Source organism: Nannospalax galili, unplaced genomic scaffold (assembly GCF_000622305.1).
Source record: "Nannospalax galili isolate Female #2095 unplaced genomic scaffold, S.galili_v1.0 scaffold536, whole genome shotgun sequence".
Taxonomy (NCBI): Eukaryota; Metazoa; Chordata; class Mammalia; order Rodentia; family Spalacidae; genus Nannospalax; species Nannospalax galili.
Window position 1 is genome coordinate 592810 of NW_008337057.1, and position 23737 is coordinate 616546.

General features: G+C 47.3%; 1 protein-coding gene and 1 pseudogene across 1 annotated transcript in view; one reads left to right on the forward strand and one right to left on the reverse strand.

Moving 5' to 3' along the window:
• Nucleotides 1-4821: 4821 nt before the first annotated feature.
• The window catches only part of LOC103733165 (sodium- and chloride-dependent transporter XTRP3B), a 32021-nt gene continuing 13105 nt past the window's right edge, over nt 4822-23737 (forward strand). Inside the window, exons 1-5 of the mRNA XM_008831933.1 lie at nt 4822-5173; nt 11507-11647; nt 13645-13736; nt 15632-15859; nt 22091-22201. Coding sequence (XP_008830155.1) covers nt 4900-5173; nt 11507-11647; nt 13645-13736; nt 15632-15859; nt 22091-22201 — 846 coding nt within the window. The 5' untranslated portion in view covers nt 4822-4899. The remainder of the gene's footprint in view (nt 5174-11506; nt 11648-13644; nt 13737-15631; nt 15860-22090; nt 22202-23737) is intronic.
• On the reverse strand, nt 18249-19228 carry LOC103733162 (annotated as a pseudogene).

Sequence of the window (23737 nt, forward strand, 5' to 3'; positions counted from 1 at the left end):
TATCACAATGAAACCTACATTTTATTATATTGACATACTCTTATAAAAGATGTATATATTGATATATTCTTATGTCATTCAGAGTTGTACTGACAGAATTAGTGTAATTTCAAAGACTAGTATAATTGTTGAAGAAAAATAAGCCCTCACACTGACAAAGAATTGGTTCTCCCTGATTTTCTGTTTCTTCTGGTTTTATTGTAAGAGTGAAACCACTGAGGACAAGTCAGCCTTCGGGTTGCAACAGCAAGAGGTTTATTTAGTACACAGGTACCTGTGGGCACAAAGTCTCCTCGGAGGACTTGCGTGCCTCAGGCCGGGTTTTTGGAACTTTTATAGAGCAGAAGCGGGATACAGAAGCAGAAGCGCGGTTATTGGCTAATTCAAACTATTACAAAATGCTATGGGGAAAGCGGGTACAAGGTATGAGAAAGTAGGGTGGCTAAATGGGTGGTGACCTCTGGACACAGACGTGGATGACCAGATGTTTCAACCATAAAACTTGTTTATCAGTAAGCCAGATGTCTCAACCATAAAACTTGTTTATCAGTAAGCCAGATGTCTCAACCATAAAACTTGTTTATCAGTAAGCCAGATGTCTCAACCATAAAACTTGTTTATCAGTAAGCCAGATGTCTCAACCATAAAACTTGTTTATCAGTAAGCCAGATGTCTCAACCATAAAACTTGTTTATCAGTAAGCCAGATGTCTCAACCATAAAACTTGTTTATCAGTAAGCCAGATGTCTCAACCATAAAACTTGTTTATCAGTAAGCCAGATGTCTCAACCATAAAACTTGTTTATCAGTAAGTTAGAATTCTTGACCGGTACGCGACCTGCCTGAGGGACTTCATGGCGCCTGACTTTTGTTTTTCACTGGTTGAACCACACTTCTCCCCCTCCACACCCCCACCACAACTAAAAACCATGGGGACTCAGTCTACAGACAAATTCAGGGAATTTTAGGGCTCTGAGGCACAGTTTGTGGATAAAATCCAAGCTTTTCAAGTATGATGTTCACCACTAAGAATACAGAAATTTGTTTCTACTGTGCCAGGAGTCGTTTTAAAGTTTTTAATATTTGCTTTATATTATAAATTACATGAGAGATGGTAATATAAAATCTCATTTTAAAATATATTTAAGGGAAAATTGAATTAATTTAAAGAAAAAAATGACAAATATAGTTGTCTTTATGCTGCAGAAGATACCGTCTAAGATCCTAGTGGAAGCCTTAAAACCAAGAAGAGGAGCGAACTATACATTACTTTTTAATATACATACTTATGATAAACTTTAAAGTAGGAACACTTAGAGATTATCAACAATAGACGATAATATGGAACAGCATAACAATAATCTGAAATAAGTTATAGACTCTCTGACAAGGAAACTTGAGAAGTTCATGCCGACTAGGTCAGCCTTGTAAGAAAAGCTGAGGGCATCCTCCTTCTAGAAGTGAAACACAAAGATGGAAACTCAAAGTAAAGTGGGTGCACAAAGAAGAAAGGGAAGAGAATCAAGCCCTTACTGCAGAAAACCAAGTCACAAAGAATAACAATAGAGGATCCGGACAGATAGTACAGCATGAGGGAGCACTGGAGTTCAGAGCCCAGCTGGCTATCTCACAAAGGCCTGCAACATCTTCAAGGTATTCCACAGCTTGTGGCCTCTGTGCATGCACAGGCCCGAGCATCAGCACAAATGTGAGCATATACTCACACACACATAATACACACACACATAAACAAACAAAACAAATCTTTTTTTAAAGGATTAAGGAAGAGCTGGAGAATGGCTCAGTGGTCAAGAGCACTAGCTGCTCTTCCAGAGAAAGGACTAGGGTTCAGTTCCCAGCACCTACATGGCTGTTAACAACTGTCCATAACACCAGTTCTAGGGAATCTGACACTCTCTTCTGGCCTCTTTGGGCACTGCATTCATGGGTGCATTTATGCACATGCAGGCAAAACACTCACACATAAAGTAAAAATAACTTTTAAGAAAAGATTAATGGTAGAGAGGAAGAAGGACAAAAGAGATGTAGAATAGAAAGCAACAAAATGAAAAAAGGTTGTTACCTATCTGTACTAACCATGGATGTAAACTGATTAAACCCTCCCATTAAAAGATTCAGATTGACTGGGTAGATTTTAAAAGAAAAGAAAATCAAGACACAACTGCAGGCTTCTTGTGAAGAACTTTCTAGAAGTAGACTGAGCGTGTAGGCCTGAGAACACTGCTCCTCACAGGCAGGAACAAAAGGCCAGTGGGAATACCTCTGCTCACATCAAATAGACACCACACCAAAAACCGTAAAAAGAGCCGCATGCGGTGGTACATGCCTGAAATCCCACTATTTGAGAGGCTGCAGCAGGAAGATGGCAAGTTCCATGAATTCTAGGACTAGGCTACACAGTGGGAAACTGTCTCAAAAACAAAACAAAATAAATTTAAAATCTGTGGAAAAGGACAAGAAGGTCATTGTATAAAGATTAAGGAGTCAAATATCATTTCAAAGCAAAACATTTATACAACATCAGCACATTGAACTTCCCCAGGAACACCACAAGACAAGTTAGGCCACAAGACAAATCTCAAATAATGTATAATGTATAATTTTTTTATGCATTGTCTTTTTGCCTTTTATGGTTGTACTCTCTGTTTTGAATAATTATATTTAATGGCAATTTCCAAAGAAATACAAATTGTTCAGTCTCTTTTCATTCATTGTCACACTTCACACTAATAGATATCCCTGTTCAACACTACAACCAGTTTCTCCTTCACCGGATTTTTCACAGATTTCTATTTTCTTTCTTTTTTTTCTGGTCTTTTTGAGACAGGGTCTCCCTGTAGCCCCAGCTGTCCTAGAACTCACTATGTAGACCAGGCTGGCCTTGAATTCACAGAGATCTACCTGCCTCTGCCTCCCAAATGCTGGGATTAAAGGCATGTGCCACCATGTCTAGTATCTTTTTTTTTTTAACTTTTTTTTAACTTGTACAAAACTTTATTGAGAATTTCATACATGCATATAAGGTGTTTTGATCAAATCCATGCCCACTCCCTCCCCTCCAACATTACCCCCATCTGAAGAAGTAACCCTAAAATCTTTTAAGGGTTAGATACAAACTCCCAAATACTTTTGACATTTTTGGCCTTTGGAACAGAGTATGTTGCTAACAGGACCAAAGACATTTTGACTTTGACCCAACAAACTGGCATCTTTTCCTCTGGTACTTTACCCCAAACTGCCAAGCCAATGCCTACCTCCTATTTTTATCACACCATCCTCTGAAGGGGTTACCCAAATTGCCAATAGGGATGCAGACTGCTCTGGCTTCTTCCATGCTGAACAGGGATACAGGGTAATTTTAAAATTAGAAGTCAACATGAGGGACTGGGGTGAGCAGTTAAGAGCACTGGCTGTTCTTGCAGGGGACTCAGGTATGGTTCCCAAGCACCCACATTGCGGCTAACAGCTGACCACAATTCCAGTTCCAGGTTACTCAACACCGTCTTCTGACCTCTGAGGGCATTGCATGACTTCAGTGCACCTACCTACAAGCAAGCAATATCCTATATACATAAAAATAATTAATAAGTACTTAAAAAAGAAGAAGTCAACATGAGCCAGGTATGGTGAGGCACTCATATAATACCACTACTTAAGAGACTGAAGCAGGAAGATTGGAGGCCAACCTGGGCAATTTAGCAAGACCCCCATCTCAAAAGAAACCCAAGCATGGTTGGCACATTCCTTTGATTCCAGCACTTGGATCTCTGTGAGTTTAAGGCCAGCCTTGTCTACGTAGTGAGTTCCAGGTTAGCCAGGGGTATATAGTGAGATCCTATCTTTCTAAAAAAAAGAAAGAAAGAAAAAGAACTAGAACAGCAAAATAACTCTGAGGCCTTGCAACCATAGCTAAGGAGTTTGGACTTTCTCTTGTTAGGGAATAGGAAACCCAAATGATTAATTAACAAAGGACTCATCAGGATGAGCAAATCATTGAAAGCTGCAAGACCTCATATTAGTTGGGGAAGAATGTGGAACCCTGGGCCATGCTTAGTGGCCTATACCCATGCAACTCAGCAGGGAGTTGCCCCATTTTTCCCCTTCCTTAAAAAATCACGTAACCCAGACTCATTGGCCTTTTATGTCCTGATTGATGTGGGCACGGTGAAGGTCTGATGCACAGAAAATCTCATAGGCCTGGGCAGCCTCCTAGGAATACTCAGGTGGGATCTAGTTGGGCTGAAACTCCTGCTGTTGGGTCCACCAAGACCCCAGAGAACTGAGTTTCCTCTCTTAGGTGAGCTGGTTGTTAAACACAGCCATTCTAAGGTCTGAGTGACTGCATAAATTCTTTAAATCAGAGATAATACTCAAAACACATCATTTCTGATTATTTACTGTTGTTTATTATCAGCTATGCTCTGGAGACTACCTGTGTTATTGAAGGTGCTAGGGCAGGTACACTACTACGTAGGCTCAGTGAACTGTGTTAGTGGCTCAGGGATGAGCCATAGTGGGAATATTCACACCATAGAATTGGCAAACATAGATCAGTGTTTTTCTGTAGTAACTGATCACTTGCCAGCTCACCACCCATCTCCAGCAAATGCAATCATGTCTTTGGAAATTTGTGAAGCCCCTAACAGCAGCCTGAGGAGCCCAGACGTCCTTGAGTTTCAGTGGCCTGGGGCAGAGAAAGGAATGTGGCCAAAGGTTGGTGGGAGGAAGGTGGGAGGGAGGGTGTAGAGCAGAGAAGGAGGCACTGGGAGAATCAGGAAGGCCAGAGCCACGCCTGGGGGAGTAGAAAGCTGATGCTCAGGCCCAAGAGATAGAAAGGCTGAAGGGGCCTGGAGTCCACAGGAGAGCAGAGGGGTTTGTATGCTGCAGCAGGAGCTGTCCCAAAGGATGGAGTCACCAGCACATGTGGCCTCCCTGCCAGAAGACGAGGAGCTGCAGCCCTGGGGAAGCCCAAGATGCCCTGGTCAGCACCCAGGAAGACTAGAGGGAGCAGAGTATGCTGAACCAGGGGCCAGGGAGAAGGCACGGCCAAAGTGGGGCAACCCGATGCAGTTCTTACTTATCTGTGTCTCCTATGCAGTGGGCCTGGGCAATGTGTGGCGCTTCCCCTACCTGTGCCAGATGTATGGTGGAGGTGAGTGTGAATGAAGCAGGTACAGGTGCAGCAGCTGAAACTTCAGGCTCTCTGGGATCTAGATGAATTACAGGACCACTAGACGTCACCTCCAGAGAACTCATCCAGAATCCCGCAGGGAGGAAGTTTGGCCTTCTCCGCCACAGCCAGGGTCTTTCTATGGTATCTAAAACATCTTTGCCTAACCCGGGATCATAAAGGTTTCCTCCTTGCCTTCTCTAAGTTTTTACCTCCGGTTGTACATGTGTAACTATGAAATGCATAATGTGGATTAAGGTTCGTGATATCCAGTTGGTCTTGTGTCATTTTCTTGACAAAAGAATTGCAGGGCTCATTTGTCTGAACTGCGTTTTGAGTGTGGAGGACTGATGAAAATGACTGTTGGGCTGGTGTGGTGGTGCACGCCTTTAATCCCAGCACTCGGGAGGCAGAGGCAGGTGGATCTCTGTGAGTTCAAGGCCAGCCTGGTTTACATAGCGAGTTCCAGGCCAGCTGAGACTACAGGGAGACCCTGTCTCAAAATAACAAACAAAAGAACAAGAAGAAAATACTAGAACATGGTATGGCATCACCGTTAGACAATACTGGCCACTGTCAGCAGAGCCACATACCCCCTCAGCTTGTTGTTGGACCTTAAACATCTTCTTAGTCCTCACCGTGTGCATGCTAGAGGGAATGGAGAGAGACCAGCAGTCAGTTGGTATTGAACTTTCATCTTGGTCCCTCCTACCTCGCTGCCTCTCAGGAAACAGAAAACCATGGGGTCTTTCTTGATATTTTCAGGGTCTCAGGACCCAGAATACTGGAGATGAGCTGGAGAAGGGCTCAGGGGAAAAAAAGAAAAAGAAAATGATTCCTGGGCAGAGCTGCAGGTGCCCAAGCTCTCACCTCGGCATTGCCTTGGATCTCCACTGGAACCTGGGTACCAGACAAACAAGCAGGTTCTGTTACAGAGACAAACTGACCATGGGCCTTGCCAGGACCACTGTTGTGGTTACTATTTAACACTTTTGGTGAAAATGAGATTATCTTATAACTCTGAATGTTAGAGTGTAACTCCACACAGCTAAGGGAACACAGCCTCTAGTATCAAGTATCTCCTGGGGACAGCCACCCCCTGGGTTCAGCTTCCTTTTGGAATGGAGAGGAAGCTGGTGAAGGGTGGTCTCAGCCTGGCAGAGCCTCCTGAGTGAGAGGGTTGTGTTCAGACTTGCACACAGGACAAATGGGCAGGGTCTGCCTGCTATAGTGGGTAGGTGCTGTCTCCTGTTCCTTCTATCATGTTGTCACAGTGCTCTGCAGGGCCTCCGGGCTAGCTGTTCAACTTCTGGATTCTGGAGCTCCAGGAATAATCCAATAAGTGAGCCACCTGAGTTCCACAACTTGGTTTAGGAAAGCGGGACAGTGAATATAACCTGAGGGCCCAGGTTGAGTAGACTGAGCAATGTTTTAAGAGCAGAATGCCCTGCAACAGTTTAAGAGAGTGCTAAGATCTATTTATGGTCAGGAGAGTGCAAACTTCTACTGAGTGAGAAGCCCCAGGCACAAGTAACCCATGTATGCTACAGAGGCCTTTGTGATCATCAGGGTTTGTGCCAGTCTATGTGCATCCGTATTTTCTTTAATGCCAAGGAACCAGTTCCCTCTGCAAGCAGCCCTCAATTCCTGCTGCTGTCAATGTCAGGCATGCTATTCTCCCACTGGACTTTTCCCAGGTCCCCAGCCAAGGAGCCATGAGCTGGGAGGGATGACAGGGGCTCCCGGAGGAGGCGAGGTCAGCCTCCATGCAGCAGACTGCAGACCTGGTGGTCAGCCCTGCACCCTAGTCTGTCTCTGTGTGTGTCTGGCAGTGGGGAGGGTGTTTACAGCCCCATTCACAAACAGTTCTTTAGGAATTCATAGGTTTGAAGATTTCTTTAACACTTTTTGTTTTGTTTTACTTTTTTTTTATCATTTTTATTCCATGTGTATGAGTGGTATTCCTGCATGTAGGTAAGTGCACCTGTGTTGTGCAGTGCCCATGGAGAACAGAAGAGGCTGTCGGATCCCCTGGGACTGGAGTTACAGACAGTCATTAGCTGACATGTGGGTGCTGGGATTCGAACCCGGGTCTTCTGCAAGAACAACCAGTGTTCTTAACCACTGAGCCATCTCTCCAGATCAGGTTTGAAGATTTTTGAGTCACTGTTACCAAAATGATATTTTAGATTGAAGATACCTATTTAAAGCAGATACACAGAGATTCTCTGTAAAAGGAGGATGTGGTCTGAAGCTCTGGGTCCTGGGGATTCTCCTAGCTCACCCATCCCATACTTGCCAAGCCACCAAGCCATCACTGAAGACATCAGGCCTGAAGGTACATTCTGCAGTCGAGGCAACTATGAAGTATCCACCATCTTGCTGACCAGTTGACCCCTCCATGGCAGGGAACAAATTTACTGATCTCTCATCCAACCCTTAGCTATGACCATAGTAAAAGCTTAGCAAAGGTTGGTTCCAGACACCACCTTATGTAGCTGTGAAAAGAGAGATGGACAGACTCAGGAGAGATGTTCAAAACATGCAGTAACTCATTGGTCCAACCTTTAATCACCCATAAGTACAGAAAGAGGGTAGCAGCCAGCAGGATGACTTAGAGGATAAAAGCATTTGCCACACAAACTTGGTGGCCTGGGTTCAATCCCCAGAACCCACATGAAAGTAGAAGGAGAGAACCAACTCCACAAAGTTGTCCTGTGACCTCCACACACACCATGGTATGCACACACACCTACCCCCAACAACACACAGAATTTAAAAAGAGAAAGGATAGATCTGTGCTCTGCCAGAAGGACTGGGCCAGCCAAGGTCTGGAGGATGACACCCAAGGAGCTGGAGTCAGTGGCATTTTACCTTCCAAGGTAGTAATATTCAGAGATTTAAATAACTGACATGACTACATGTCATCCATGGATGGATGGATGGATGGATGGATGGATGGATGGATGGATGGATGGAGGAATGGATGGAGGAATGGATGGATGAAGATAGATGGTCAGAGGGATGACAGAAGGATGGCAGAGGGATGGACATGTAGAAGGTGGAATACATACAGGTAGAAGAATGAAGGCCGAGTGGAAACATTGGAGGGTGGATGGATGAGGAGGAAGGAGGAAGGTATGGTGGAAAGGCAGGCTGATAGGAGGGCCAGTGCACAGAAGTGGGGGCAGGTAAGGCCCATCTGTCGACACTGGCCTGGTGCTCAGCTCTGGCTTCCTACAGGGAGTTTCCTGGTCCCTGGTCCCCTCATGCTCATCGTGGAAGGGATGCCACTCTTGTACCTGGAGCTGGCTGTGGGGCAGCGCATGAGGCAGGGAAGCATCGGCGCCTGGAGGACCATCAGCCCCTACCTCAGTGGTGTCGGTATGTGGAATCCTTTCCCCCTGCCAGAGACCTGTATGTCTCCTGGGCATCACAGGTGTGTAGGTGACAGTTCACGAGCAAGGCTTGTGACTAGGTAGACCAATAGCCCAGGAAGGGCTGCCATGGTATTTGGGTACAGAGGGGCCTGGATTCTGACTCTCCACTGGCAGTACCCAGGGAAACTCCTACCACAGGGCATCTCCTCTTTGGGCCTCAGCTTGGAAGTCAGTGAAAGGTTGGACATAGCTGACTGCCTCAGGAGCACTCATTCAGTCCCAGTCAGTCACTATCTGGGGACACACACAATTAATAGGTGCCTGGTGCTGACATGGCATACAAGTGTGTGAGCTCATTTCATCACCACCATACCACTCAGGGGCTGTGGGGCACCATCAATGTTGCCAGGCTGTGGAAGCCAAGGCCCCTGTCCATGCCAGGTGGACCTGCTTCCCCAAGGCCTTTCCAGAGTGACCTCCAGTCACTGTCCCCTGGCTCCTCCAGGACACAGTTCATTTGCTCTGTAAATGTCCAGGAGCCAGCACTTTCAATGGCCTTGGTTTTTCTGTACAACTTCCTGCCCAGAAAGGAAGGAAATGATTCAAGAGTGAGGAGGGGTCAATACAGTTGAGTAGGAAGAAAGCAGCTTGCTGGGCCCCTAAGAGATGAGGCACCTGCCCTATTTCACTTTCTATTGCCATGATAAGCACCATGACCAAAGCAACTTGGAGAGAAAAGGGTTCACCTTACAGCTCACAGTCCATCATGGAGGGAAGCCAGGCAGGATCTTAGGGCAGGAACTTGTAGACGGGAACTGAGGCAGAGACCATGGAGGAACGCTGCTTACTGGCTTACTTTCCTGACCTCCACCTACTTTTTTATTCAACCCTGAACCACCTTTCCAGGAGTGGCACTGCCCACAGTGAGCTGGGTTCCTCCTATATCACTTAGCAATCAAGAAAATGCTTCCCAGACATGCCCACAGACCAATCTGATGGAAGAAATCTCCCAACTGAAATTTCCTTTTCCCAAGTACGTCAAGTTAACGACTGAAACTATCCAGCATAGCACCCACTTACTGGCTGCAGTCCCAGCAGGTTGGGAGGGAATTACTCTGTGGTGGTTTTGATATTGGTGCACTCCACCAAGATCAATGTCAGCAACTTAGAGCTGTCCTGTGTACATGTGGGATAGGAAGAGCTGAGGACGGTGCTCCTGAGGGCCAATGTGAGTCCACTCCCGAGCAACCTGGTGGCACACCCTCCCTCTGTCCACAGTACCACTCTAGGTCCTTCACAAGTCTGCCTAGGGCAGTGGAGCCAGTGTCTTCCATGACTCACACCTCAGCCTTATCCCTTCGCTCCTGACACCAGAGAGATGAGTTTGACCTCAGTGACTCAACCTCTAAATGGAGTGATTGTCACATCAATCATATGGACATGGGCTGGAGTGATGGCTCAGCGGTTAAGAGCACTGACTGCTCTTGTAGAGGACCGGGGTTCGATTCCCAGCACCCACATGGCAGTTCCAGGGGAATCCAATGCCCTCTTCTGACCTTTGCAGCACTGTACGACATGGGTGCACTCACATACATGCAGGCAATACACTTGTACACATAAAATAATATTTTTTTAAAAAATCATATGGATGGCACTTCTCCCACGGTGCTTGCATCCTAATTCTACTGGGTGGTCTTGGATAAGCTCAGTGCCTCAGTTTGGAGAACAGAAGAGGCTGTCGGATCCCCTGGGACTGGAGTTACAGACAGTCATTAGCTGACATGTGGGTGCTGGGATTCGAACCCGGGTCTTCTGCAAGAACAACCAGTGTTCTTAACCACTGAGCCATCTCTCCAGATCAGGTTTGAAGATTTTTGAGTCACTGTTACCAAAATGATATTTTAGATTGAAGATACCTATTTAAAGCAGATACACAGAGATTCTCTGTAAAAGGAGGATGTGGTCTGAAGCTCTGGGTCCTGGGGATTCTCCTAGCTCACCCATCCCATACTTGCCAAGCCACCAAGCCATCACTGAAGACATCAGGCCTGAAGGTACATTCTGCAGTCGAGGCAACTATGAAGTATCCACCATCTTGCTGACCAGTTGACCCCTCCATGGCAGGGAACAAATTTACTGATCTCTCATCCAACCCTTAGCTATGACCATAGTAAAAGCTTAGCAAAGGTTGGTTCCAGACACCACCTTATGTAGCTGTGAAAAGAGAGATGGACAGACTCAGGAGAGATGTTCAAAACATGCAGTAACTCATTGGTCCAACCTTTAATCACCCATAAGTACAGAAAGAGGGTAGCAGCCAGCAGGATGACTTAGAGGATAAAAGCATTTGCCACACAAACTTGGTGGCCTGGGTTCAATCCCCAGAACCCACATGAAAGTAGAAGGAGAGAACCAACTCCACAAAGTTGTCCTGTGACCTCCACACACACCATGGTATGCACACACACCTACCCCCAACAACACACAGAATTTAAAAAGAGAAAGGATAGATCTGTGCTCTGCCAGAAGGACTGGGCCAGCCAAGGTCTGGAGGATGACACCCAAGGAGCTGGAGTCAGTGGCATTTTACCTTCCAAGGTAGTAATATTCAGAGATTTAAATAACTGACATGACTACATGTCATCCATGGATGGATGGATGGATGGATGGAGGAATGGATGGAGGAATGGATGGATGAAGATAGATGGTCAGAGGGATGACAGAAGGATGGCAGAGGGATGGACATGTAGAAGGTGGAATACATACAGGTAGAAGAATGAAGGCCGAGTGGAAACATTGGAGGGTGGATGGATGAGGAGGAAGGAGGACTGGATGGTGGAAAGGCAGGCTGATAGGAGGGCCAGTGCACAGAAGTGGGGGCAGGTAAGGCCCATCTGTCGACACTGGCCTGGTGCTCAGCTCTGGCTTCCTACAGGGAGTTTCCTGGTCCCCTACATCATCATGCTCATCGTGGAAGGGATGCCACTCTTGTACCTGGAGCTGGCTGTGGGGCAGCGCATGAGGCAGGGAAGCATCGGTGCCTGGAGGACCATCAGCCCCTACCTCAGTGGTGTCGGTATGTGGAATCCTTTCCCCCTGCCAGAGACCTGTATGTCTCCTGGGCATCACAGGTGTGTAGGTGACAGTTCACGAGCAAGGCTTGTGACTAGGTAGACCAATAGCCCAGGAAGGGCTGCCATGGTATTTGGGTACAGAGGGGCCTGGATTCTGACTCTCCACTGGCAGTACCCAGGGAAACTCCTACCACAGGGCATCTCCTCTTTGGGCCTCAGCTTGGAAGTCAGTGAAAGGTTGGACATAGCTGACTGCCTCAGGAGCACTCATTCAGTCCCAGTCAGTCACTATCTGGGGACACACACAATTAATAGGTGCCTGGTGCTGACATGGCATACAAGTGTGTGAGCTCATTTCATCACCACCATACCACTCAGGGGCTGTGGGGCACCATCAATGTTGCCAGGCTGTGGAAGCCAAGGCCCCTGTCCATGCCAGGTGGACCTGCTTCCCCAAGGCCTTTCCAGAGTGACCTCCAGTCACTGTCCCCTGGCTCCTCCAGGACACAGTTCATTTGCTCTGTAAATGTCCAGGAGCCAGCACTTTCAATGGCCTTGGTTTTTCTGTACAACTTCCTGCCCAGAAAGGAAGGAAATGATTCAAGAGTGAGGAGGGGTCAATACAGTTGAGTAGGAAGAAAGCAGCTTGCTGGGCCCCTAAGAGATGAGGCACCTGCCCTATTTCACTTTCTATTGCCATGATAAGCACCATGACCAAAGCAACTTGGAGAGAAAAGGGTTCACCTTACAGCTCACAGTCCATCATGGAGGGAAGCCAGGCAGGATCTTAGGGCAGGAACTTGTAGACGGGAACTGAGGCAGAGACCATGGAGGAACGCTGCTTACTGGCTTACTTTCCTGACCTCCACCTACTTTTTTATTCAACCCTGAACCACCTTTCCAGGAGTGGCACTGCCCACAGTGAGCTGGGTTCCTCCTATATCACTTAGCAATCAAGAAAATGCTTCCCAGACATGCCCACAGACCAATCTGATGGAAGAAATCTCCCAACTGAAATTTCCTTTTCCCAAGTACGTCAAGTTAACGACTGAAACTATCCAGCATAGCACCCACTTACTGGCTGCAGTCCCAGCAGGTTGGGAGGGAATTACTCTGTGGTGGTTTTGATATTGGTGCACTCCACCAAGATCAATGTCAGCAACTTAGAGCTGTCCTGTGTACATGTGGGATAGGAAGAGCTGAGGACGGTGCTCCTGAGGGCCAATGTGAGTCCACTCCCGAGCAACCTGGTGGCACACCCTCCCTCTGTCCACAGTACCACTCTAGGTCCTTCACAAGTCTGCCTAGGGCAGTGGAGCCAGTGTCTTCCATGACTCACACCTCAGCCTTATCCCTTCGCTCCTGACACCAGAGAGATGAGTTTGACCTCAGTGACTCAACCTCTAAATGGAGTGATTGTCACATCAATCATATGGACATGGGCTGGAGTGATGGCTCAGCGGTTAAGAGCACTGACTGCTCTTGTAGAGGACCGGGGTTCGATTCCCAGCACCCACATGGCAGTTCCAGGGGAATCCAATGCCCTCTTCTGACCTTTGCAGCACTGTACGACATGGGTGCACTCACATACATGCAGGCAATACACTTGTACACATAAAATAATATTTTTTTAAAAAATCATATGGATGGCACTTCTCCCACGGTGCTTGCATCCTAATTCTACTGGGTGGTCTTGGATAAGCTCAGTGCCTCAGTTTTCTCCTTTATGAAATAAGGATGATACTGTAGTGAGGACAAAAGATACATGAAGTACTGTGCCTGGGACCTGGCACCTAGATGTCAGAAAACTGTCAACAGCAATTCCAAATAACAAGTGGTTGAGGGAAGAAATCTTGGGAACAGGTCATAGATAAAAACATGGAGGGGACACGTTTCTGCCCTGAGTGGGCATGTCAGGTCTGTCCTAGGAGTAAGCTAGGCCCACATGTTGGGCCACCCATACCTGGTCCTCAGCCCCCCCCCCTCTGATTCCTTGCAGGGATTGCTAGCTTGGTGGTCTCCTTCTTGGTCTCTGTCTATTACAACGTCATCAACACCTGGGCTGTCTGGTACCTCTTCCACTCCTTCCAGGTGAGCTGAGTCATGGCCAGAGCAGGAGTAAGAAAGGAAGAGGATGCAGTGTTCCCTGCTGGGAGGAGGGGAAAAGTCTGAGAATTACAGCCTGAAGGGAGCTTGAGGGATAGGTGAGCATTTCCAGTCATGTACTAGGCTTCTAAGATTGAGGTGTTCCACGCACAGGCAGAGAAACTGGTCCAGGAATCAGAGAGATGAGGAGCAGTGGGTGGATATCTGTGGAATGTCCAGGTCAGAGCTGGAAGACAGCTCTCATATCCACCAGCAAGGTCTTCTTGGAGCCAGGGTCTTACGCACACAGAGATAAGTACTCTTGGAAGTGCAGACCTGGCTCCTGCTGTCACATACAGTAGCCATGGCCCGCTGGGTGATGCCACTGGGCGTTGGGTGAAATGTGACTGTGAAACCAAGAGGTTGCTGAGACTTGTTTCTGTTTGTAGAACATTTTTGTGCAACAAATCTGAGCTCATGGGGCTGGAGAGCTGGCTCGGCAGTTAAGAGCCCTGGCTGCTCTCACAGAGGACCTGGGTTAGGTTCCCAGCACCCACATCCATCCTTAACTCTAGTTTCAGGGGAACTTATGCCTTCTACTGGCCTCTTCGGGCACTGCATGCACTTAAATACATGTAGGCAAAACACTTAGACACATAAAATAAATACAAATAAATCCAAAATTTTTAATCTGAGCTCATCGAACCCAGATACATTCAACCTAGTTAACAGGGGACTGGTCTTAGCACAGCAGGCTTATTCCCACACCACCATCTGACCCTGGTCAATACCTCTGTTGAGCACTTGGCCTTGGGTTATCATCATTGAACAGACATAATTTCAGCCCCTTTGTTCAGAAGTGCCAGAGAACCCAGTTCAAACTAACTAAAGCAGAAGAGGGCTTCACTGGCTCCACCCTACAGAGTGCAGCATCTAACTGCCAAACTCAGGCAATGGATTTATGCTCAAAGTCACTAGTGCCAATATTTTGGGCTCAAGGCATTGGTGGCTTCAAGGTGCTGACCCTTATCTCCCTCTCGTTTCCACACCCAATGTCCATGGAAGGAAACACCTGTCTACTCCATTGTTGGCTTGGGAAAGCTGGAGGTGAGCCAACTGTTTGGTAGCTTGCAGAGCACATTTGTTTTCTCTGGCTTATTCTGAGTTTGGAGGAAAATAACAAGACTCCACAAGTCACTGACAAGTCCTGACCATCCTGCTTCTGAACTTGGTGGTTAAGCTCCTGGGTTGGTTGCTGCATAGGTGCTGGATCAGAGTTCTAGTGTCATAGCTGGTCTGGCCATTGTCCATCCAATACTAGAAACAGAGTCTTCTAGACCCATCAAAGAGTCACAATCACTTCAGGACTGCAATAAATAACACATTACTCTGATTTACACCACTACATCAAAATACCAGAGGCAAAGTTCTGTTCATTCACAGCTCAGAAGTTTCAAAGTGCAAAATCAGATGGCCCCACAGGTTTGGCCTCTACTGAAGGTGAGAGATAGCAGAACATCAGGGAGAAAGCACATATAGGAGAAATGGTCAGGATCAAACAAGAATAGAGAGCAAGAGGCATAGTCCCTTGGAAAGCATACCCCCAATGACATAACAGCTTCTCACTTAACCCCCAGCTCCTAAAGCTCAGCAGCACCTCCTCATACAGCCATCCAGAGGACCCAGCCTCTAGGTCTGGACCTTTGGGGAATGTTCAACATCCAAACCATACCATTCCTTCTCTAGCCCATCCATGCCCCCAACAACCCTGTCAGCTTTGGAAGCTGCAGCCATCTACCCTTGGGGGACCAGCTTCCTTCTCTTCCAAGATCCTCCTGCCAAGGGTGCCTCCCAGACGTTGGCCTTCCCCTTACCTCTTTCAATTCTTGCTTGGTCCAAAGGATCCCTTGCCATGGTCTGTCTGCCCACTGAATGGCAACCGCACAGGCTATGATGAGGAGTGTGAGAAGGCTTCGTCCACGCAGTATTTCTGGTACAGGAAAACACTCAACATCTCACCGTCCATCCAGGAGAACGGAAATGTGCAGTGGGAGTCAGCTCTGTGCCTCACCCTGGCCTGGCTGATTGTGTATCTGTGCATCCTACGGGGCACCGAGTCGACTGGCAAGGTGAGCTGGGTAGCGTGATGGGACTGCACCTAGACAGGTGGGTCATGGAGTAGCAGGTGCCATAGTGAACTATGGGTGTGTTCGTTCACAGAGGACCATGGAGAGGTGGGTGCCACAGCAAACTATGGGTGTGTTCACAGAGAGCCATGAAGAGGTAGACACCTGTCCTGGTTAGCTTTAACTGTCAACTTGGCATAGCCTAGAGTTGTTAGGAATAGGGGTCGCAGGCAGAAAAAAAAAGCAACGAACCACGACCATCCAAATTGACCCTTACTATAGTCAATGAGGGGTAGGAACTGATTGGTGGGAATCAGTGCAGCAGCTCCACCAGTCAACTTCAGGGGAGTTTAAGTATGTTTGTATGCAAAGATAAAGTTGGGGGGTTGGATAGGGACGTTTGTAAAGGACTTAGGACTCACACTGTTCCCATAAGGGTCTCTGGTAGAAGAACCTGTTTACAGAACAGGAATTGCTTTATGGTTAGGAGCAGGGGGAGTTTGTTCTGGGGCCACATTTCCAAAATAAGGGCTGACAACACTGCTCCAATAAGGCCCATGGAGGGGAGGGGCTTATAACTGGTCTGGGGTTTTTCTGTGCAATCTCCCTTTATTCCAGACCCTGAAGAGGAATAGATTGGGGTGGGAGTTCTCTAAGTCTTTCCAACTGCTTCCTGCTGAGAGGGGTCATGATGGGACTGGGAACTTCAGGATCCATTGGAAGTCCTCTGATGGTGTGGACCAGGAACATGGTCTTGATTTGGTCTTGGGTGGTAGCTTGGGCAGCCATATGGGTTACTGCAGTCATGTGATTCTGTAAGAATCTTTGGAGACAGTTTAGCATGGTGTAGTGATGACTAAAAGGAGGGTACAAACTAGGGGTCCCAAGAGGGGGACCAAGCAGGGCAGTCATTGTCTTGTGCCAGACCAAAGTCTTCCCATTTCTGAATATTTACAAAGTTCTGTCTTACAGTCTTTTTGTCTCTATTTCTGACTAGTTGATGTAGAAGCAGCATTCTTCCTAGGGGGAGAGACAGGCGCCTCCCTTTTCAGCAGTCAAAATGTCTAAGACTTGTTGGTTTTAGAGACCGACCCCTGAGAGTCTATCTAATTTGGAAGATGGTGATGGAAGATGCAAGTTCATCTAGGGAGTCTGACAGGGGTTTGGATGGCTGTTGGAAGTCGTAGGTGAAGGTAGTTATTCCACTATACCTGTGCTGTGGACAGAGGAGATGCCCAGTCTGGCCTTAATAGGAAGGAGTTGAGGAGACATTTTTTGGTGGGAGGGGGAGGAATGGAAGGGATGTCCAACGGTCTCAGCACTCAGTGGAGTTGCTCCCAGAACACAGCTATTGGAGGATACAGGAGAAACCATGTGCCAGTGTGGGGAGCCTCCATTATAAATACCCCCCTACTGCCCCATGCCTTGATGACATCACACAGTCATGGTCTCAGTCCTACCATTGGCTGGAAGCTTTTGAGCCATTCAGTACTTGTCCTCCGATCCTGTGGGTCGAGGGAAGCACACCCACACTAAAATCAAGCGTCCAGCCTCCATCATACAGGCTATCCAATCATCTAGCCTCCCTGATGTGATACGGGAGGTGGGTGGGGCCTGCAGGGAAGGCTGGCCTCTTCTGGGAAGCAAGTTAATCTCCTGGGTGCACCAGTGAGGAGTGAAACATCCAGGACTCTTAGATCAGCACAATGGTTGAAGCAGCCCAGACCCCCAAATGTCTGAGGATCCTGGGATGGGCTTCAGGTCACTGTCACATCAAAACTGTTGCCGGTTCCACATAGTTACGGTCCTGACCTTTTTGTCTCTGCTTCATGAACAGGAAGTGACAGGCATAGGTCACTCAGCTATTGGAGGATACACTCAGCAGACAGGAGAAGGGTCTGCAGTGCTTGCTTAAAAATAAGCCTCAGCCGGGCATGGTGGCGCATGCCTGTAGTCCCAGCACTTGGGAGGTAGAGGCAGGTGGATCTCTATGAGTTCGAGGCCAGCCTGGTCTACATAGTGAGTTCCAGGCCAGCTGGGGCTACAGGGAAATACCGTTTCAAAAAGACCAAATAATAATAATAATAAGCCTCTATTGTCCACAAGAAAGTTGTAAAAGCTGTTCTTCCAATTCTCCCCAAAAAGTCCCTGAGATGCACCTCTATCATTTGCACTGAGCTGTAAGCACTTCTGGGACTGAGCCGTAGGCACTTTCAGGCTCCAGTCATAAGCCCACCCAGGATTGAGCTGTAAGCATTTCTGCAACTGTGTCTGTAGCACAGGGTTGGGGTGGATGTGGTATTGCTAGGGACTTTATGATTCCAATGGTCCAAGACTGGCTCCCATCTCTTGGTGTCCACCCCAAGCCCAGCATGGCAAATCCAGGCTTCCATCACTTAATCCTCCCAGCTGTCTCCAGCTTCCTGATGAGATGCTGGTAGGTATGTCTTTCCACCTGCAGGAATGATGTCTCCTCACACATTCCTTCCATTGGCCACAATTTTCTTCTCCAATTCAGGATTGCTAACCAGTCTCTGCCAGCTGACTGAACTCCTGAGGGTTTGCAAAGAGCAGCCCTGTGACTCCATGCTCCATCACAGTAGCATTCCTGGGGATGTTTTTGGCCAGTACAAACACTTCCAAATCCATCAGCTCCAGGATGGCCACCAACATGCCCTCAAATATAGAGCTGTTAACCAGAACAGCTCTTCACTACCACATGCAGATATTCCTGGCTCATTTCTCTGATCAGCTGCACCCCAGAAGCCCTTCTCACCTGGTTTTTAACATCCTTTGTAAATGCCAGATCTACCTCAAGACCAATGATCACCATGTAAACATTGGGTATTTCTTGATGCTATTCTGAGAATGTGTTCACCAAGTACAGAGGGTCCTTCACTTGCCTATATCAGAAGGAACACATACAGGTTGTCAGCAATTTGGTCAATCTGAGTGTTAGAGGAAGGTGTTCCAGTTAAAGGAGGCATTTGGTGGTGTTGCAATTCCTCGGCTCTGGACAAATATCTTACCCATAGCATGTGGCCACTGCATCTGTGCTGTGACCTTCATTGACTCTGTGAAAGATATGGAAAACTTGGCTTCCTCCAGAACTTTCCCCATGACTTCATTTTTTTCTCTGTGACTGGCATCCTCATTTAAATCAGCTCCACCAAAGATGACACCAAAAGGCATGCCATGACCATGCAGAAGTCACTAGAGGTGAAGGGCCAGTGCTGCTTCTCCATGATGAGGTTGGCAATTTAAGTTGGGCTGACAAAGTCAAAGGCATCTCTTAGAATGCATACATGCAACAGTCTCTCCGTGGTCCTGGAAACGCCAGGCAGTGACCACATTGCTGGTGTGTGGCTGCATGTCCCTGCTACAGCCTGGGCCATCAATTAGCTGGCCTACACCACCAGCCTTGGTAGAGGTGAGCCTGGTCCCACTCGCTGTTCCCACAGGTTCAGGAGCTGGGAGGCTCAGCCTGCTTTCCTTTACAACACAGGGTCACCTGCCCAGGGATGGCATCACCCAGTGGCTTGAGCCCTTCTACATCACTCAACAGTCAAGAAAATGCCCCAAGACTGGAGAAATGGCTCAGCGTTTAAAAGCACTGACTGTTCTTGCAGAGGACCCGGGTTCGATTCCCAGCACCCACATGGTGGCTACAAACCATCTTTAACTCCAGTTCCAGGGGAATCTGAAGCCCTCTTCTGACCTCCGTGGCATTGCACAACATGGGTGCACTCACATACATGCAGGCAATACACTCATACACATAAAATAAAATATTTTAAAAAAAGGAAAGAAAGAAAATGCCCCACAGACATGTCTATAAAGCCAATCCAATAGAGGAAATTCCCCAACTGAGGTTCCCTCTTCCCAGGTGTGTCAAGTTGAGAACTCAAGCTATCCATCACACAACCTCAGACCATTTGCCATTTCGTTGGAGGAAGTTATCTAAGTCCCATAAAATGGCAGAACTGAAAGTTCTGAATTCAGGACAAATATTTCTGAGTTGATATTTAGACCATGTTTCAGTGCATATGCAGATCAGCTGTATAGGTTTTAGTTCAGTAAAGCCTGGTTGTGGGAGATTTTTTTCTGAGACAGGCCAGTGGGTTATCTTATGAGATTGATAGTTGGGACTCCATAGTAGGCAATAAAAGTAGGGAGAGGGCAGAGTCCACAGCAACAAGGCATCTCCTGGGGGCAGGGAAAGGCCAGAGAGGCAAAGAGCCAGGAGTAGTTTTGATGCAAAGATCAGATGTCCACAACAACAAAATAGATGAGGACTCCCAGGATATGGAAGGAGACATTCAGGGTGCCTCTGATCCTTACCTTCACTGCGGTCAGAAAAGGTGTTGGATGCAGCTTGCAGCAAATGGCAAAGAGCCTCTGGATTGGAGGTCATTGGGGGTGGGGGATAATACAAGAAGCTTTAGATAGTTTCCTTACAGGTACTCCAAAGCAACCAATACATTTGTCGGGACAAAGACCTTCCTTGCCTATGTGGCAATGAGGCTGCAAAAAAGTATGGCCACACATGTGGTGAGGTCTCCAGGTCACATACTGGCTGCCATTTAGCTGAAGTTGGCTTGGGATGGGAGTGGGACAATAAGAGTCCAGTGGGGGACAAGGAAAGGAGGAGAAGAGAAGAGGTATTAGAGAGAGGCTCTTGTTCAGATGATCTTCGCAGGTTTCAGCACCAAAAATATTAGGAATAGGGAGTCACAAGCAGCCAAACTTGACAATCCAGACAGACTTTCACTATAGCCAATGGGGGGTAGGAGCTGACTGATGGGAATCGGCATACCAGCTACACCAGTCAAGCAACAGAGGAGTTTAAGTATGTTGGTATGTGGAGACAGAGTCATGAGAGTTAGGTAGGTAGGGGTGTTTGTAAACGGCTTAGGGCCCCACATTGTTCATATAAGTGTTTTTTTCGCAGAAAGACCTGTTTTCAGAACAGGAAGTGCTTTATGGTTGCTGGTGGTATGTTCTGGGGCTATATTTTGAAACGGGGGCTAACAACACTTCGATTAGGCCTTTCAGCAGGTATGGGTGGGGGGCTGTGCAATCTCCCTTTAAGAGTCACCTGAAAAGGGAGTCTCAATTGAGGGATTTCCAAGATCAGATTGGCCTGTGGGTATGTCTGTGGGATTGTCTTGATTATTAATTGATGTAAGAGGGCCAGACCCCTGTGAGTAGGACCATTCCCTGGACAGGTGGTTCTGGGTTGTATAGGAAAGGTGGCTAAACATGAGTCTGCAACCAAGCCAGCTAGCAAGCAGCATTCTTCCATGGTTTCTACTTCAATGCATAGAAAGTTCCTACCTTGACTTCCCTCAATGATGAACTGTGACCTAGAAGTGTGAGCCAAATATACCCTTTCCTCCCCTAAGTTGCCTTTGGTCAGAGTGTTAACACCTCAGCAACAGAAAGAGAACTAGAACAGGGCCATACTAAACTATGTGTGTATTCACAGAGGCTGTGGAGAGATGGGTGCCATAGTGAACTATAGGTGTGTTCATGGAGGCAGAGGGGAAATTAAAGGCAAATATGTGGGGGATTATGCAAGATGTTTTGAGACTTAAGTCCTTGGCCACAATGATTGACACCAAGGAACACCTCAGTGCCAGACTGAATGCAGTTGCTAAACAGACCTCCTTGAAAGTTCTTTTCTAGGTGTGTTTCAGAGTTCATTGTTGTTCTGGTGTTTTTGTAACAGTGACTATCTTGTGGTCATATGTAAGGACCTTCTTTCATGGCCTTCTGGCTTTATTTACTTTTATGCGAGAGTAGATAAAAGTGACCCCATTTTTATTCTGACAGCTTTCAAACCCTGTGAAAGAATTTCAGTGCTTTTTCTAGCTGTCACCAGCCTTGGATACAGTTCAAATACCCAAGAAGTATGGCCCAAAGACTGTTCTAACTGGTACAAACACCTTCTTTCTACATAGCAGGTGCTTGGCTCAGTTTACAAGTTAGCTGTGCTGCTCTCTGGGGTGTAGCATTAGGCCCTATGAAGATTTCTCGAGTGAGCTTTTCTTCTTTTTAACTTGCTCACAGCATTTATCAAATTTAATTTCACATATTTTGAGTTAACTATTCTGTACAAATAGTATATTCATTTAAATGACACATCTTGATAATTTTGAGTGATCTTTTCTCACCTACTATTGATAGCTATTCCCTCCAAACTGAAGCTGATTCTGTTCTGGGAGTCCACAGGTGGTCTACTTCACTGCATCGCTGCCCTACTGCGTGCTCATCATCTATCTGGTTCGGGGCCTCACACTGCATGGAGCCACCAATGGCCTGGTGTACATGTTCACGCCTAAGGTACAGGCTTCAGAAATGCCTGGAAAGAGGAATTGAAGAAGGAAGAGAAGCTGTAACCAGGGAGGCTGGTGTGAGGCTGAGCCAATGGCTATGGATGCTCTGGGGGACTGTGGATGCTCCTCAGATAGGGCATCCCCAGCCCTGGGCATTCTGAGACATTAAACCTTCTATCATCTCGCTGTCCTTACTGCCACTGATAACTGGTGCCTGTGCTTCCCTTCTAGCCTCCCTGCTCACAGGTTTCACCCAAAGCCCTGTCTAGATTCTCCACTGAGCTGGTGACTACAGATACTATTCCAGTCTCCAGTCATCTCCCTCATCTGTTCCCATCCTAAGTTAGGCCCTTTCCATTCAGGTTGCCTTGATCCCTTCCTTAACCCCCTCTCTCCAGGCACCTGAGGCCATCACTCTTCAATGGGAATAAGGTACATTATTCATTTAGCAAATCTCATGTCTGGAAACAGCTGTGCACCCCTCAGTGGACTCCCTCAGCTAGTGTGATAGCTCTCAAAGGGTGTCTTAGATCCTTGGCCCTTAGCTTTGCGACTTCCTGGAACGCATCCAGCAACCTAGGCAGTTTCTTGTCTTCAGCCCTTCACAGCCTTTCTTGTCTCTGAGGCCTCTGCTCCCTGCCGGTGGTCACTCTCCAGGACTCTTCAGCTGCCCCATCGCTGCTGCTAATGATGGTGGTAGTGGTGGTGGTGGTGGTGGTGATGGTGGTGGTGATGATGATAGTAATGGTGGTGATGATGATGGTAGTGATGGTAGTGGTGGTGGTGATGGTGATAATGGTGGTGTTGGTGGTGATGGTAGTGATGATGGTGGTGGTGATGATGATGATGGTGGTAGTGGTGGTGATGGTAATGATGATGATGGTGGTGGTGGTGGTGATGGTGATGATGATGATGGTAGTGGTGGTGGTAGTGATGGAGGTGGTGGGGTGGTATTGGTGATGAGGATGGTGATGGTGATGATGATGATTTCACCTTCCCTTCTGCCTCTCCTGACACACAGTCTCTTCTTGTTGTTCCCCTTCAGCCAACTCTAATAATAAGGTGTTGCATGACTTTTTCTAGGGAGATTGAACAAATACCTATTTACCCTAGATAGGGCATAGACCACAGACCAGTGGAGTCTGTCCAAGTCTAGCTTAGTGAACCAGTGAGTTTATTAGGGTTACTTACTCATGGGTCACTCACAAGCAGCCTCATCACAGAAAAGCCCATACAGCATGGGCAATGATTCACAAAACTACATCCTTAGAGCCCCCTGCAAAGCTAGTCTCTTCTCCCCAGCAGTTGTTACTACTTACATGACCTTGCCAGGGGCCTTGTGAGTCTTATAGATTTCAGGTGCTTCTAGAGACTTACAGGTTTTGTTTACCTCCTGAGTCTAAGGAGACTTCCTCCAGGAGGGAGGGTTTAGAGGAAATAGCTACACAACCAACCAGAAATCCTCACTCATAAGAAGCCTATTATGGGGCCTAATGTTGTACCATCAAGAGCAGCACAGCTAACTCAGAAACTGAGACAAGCA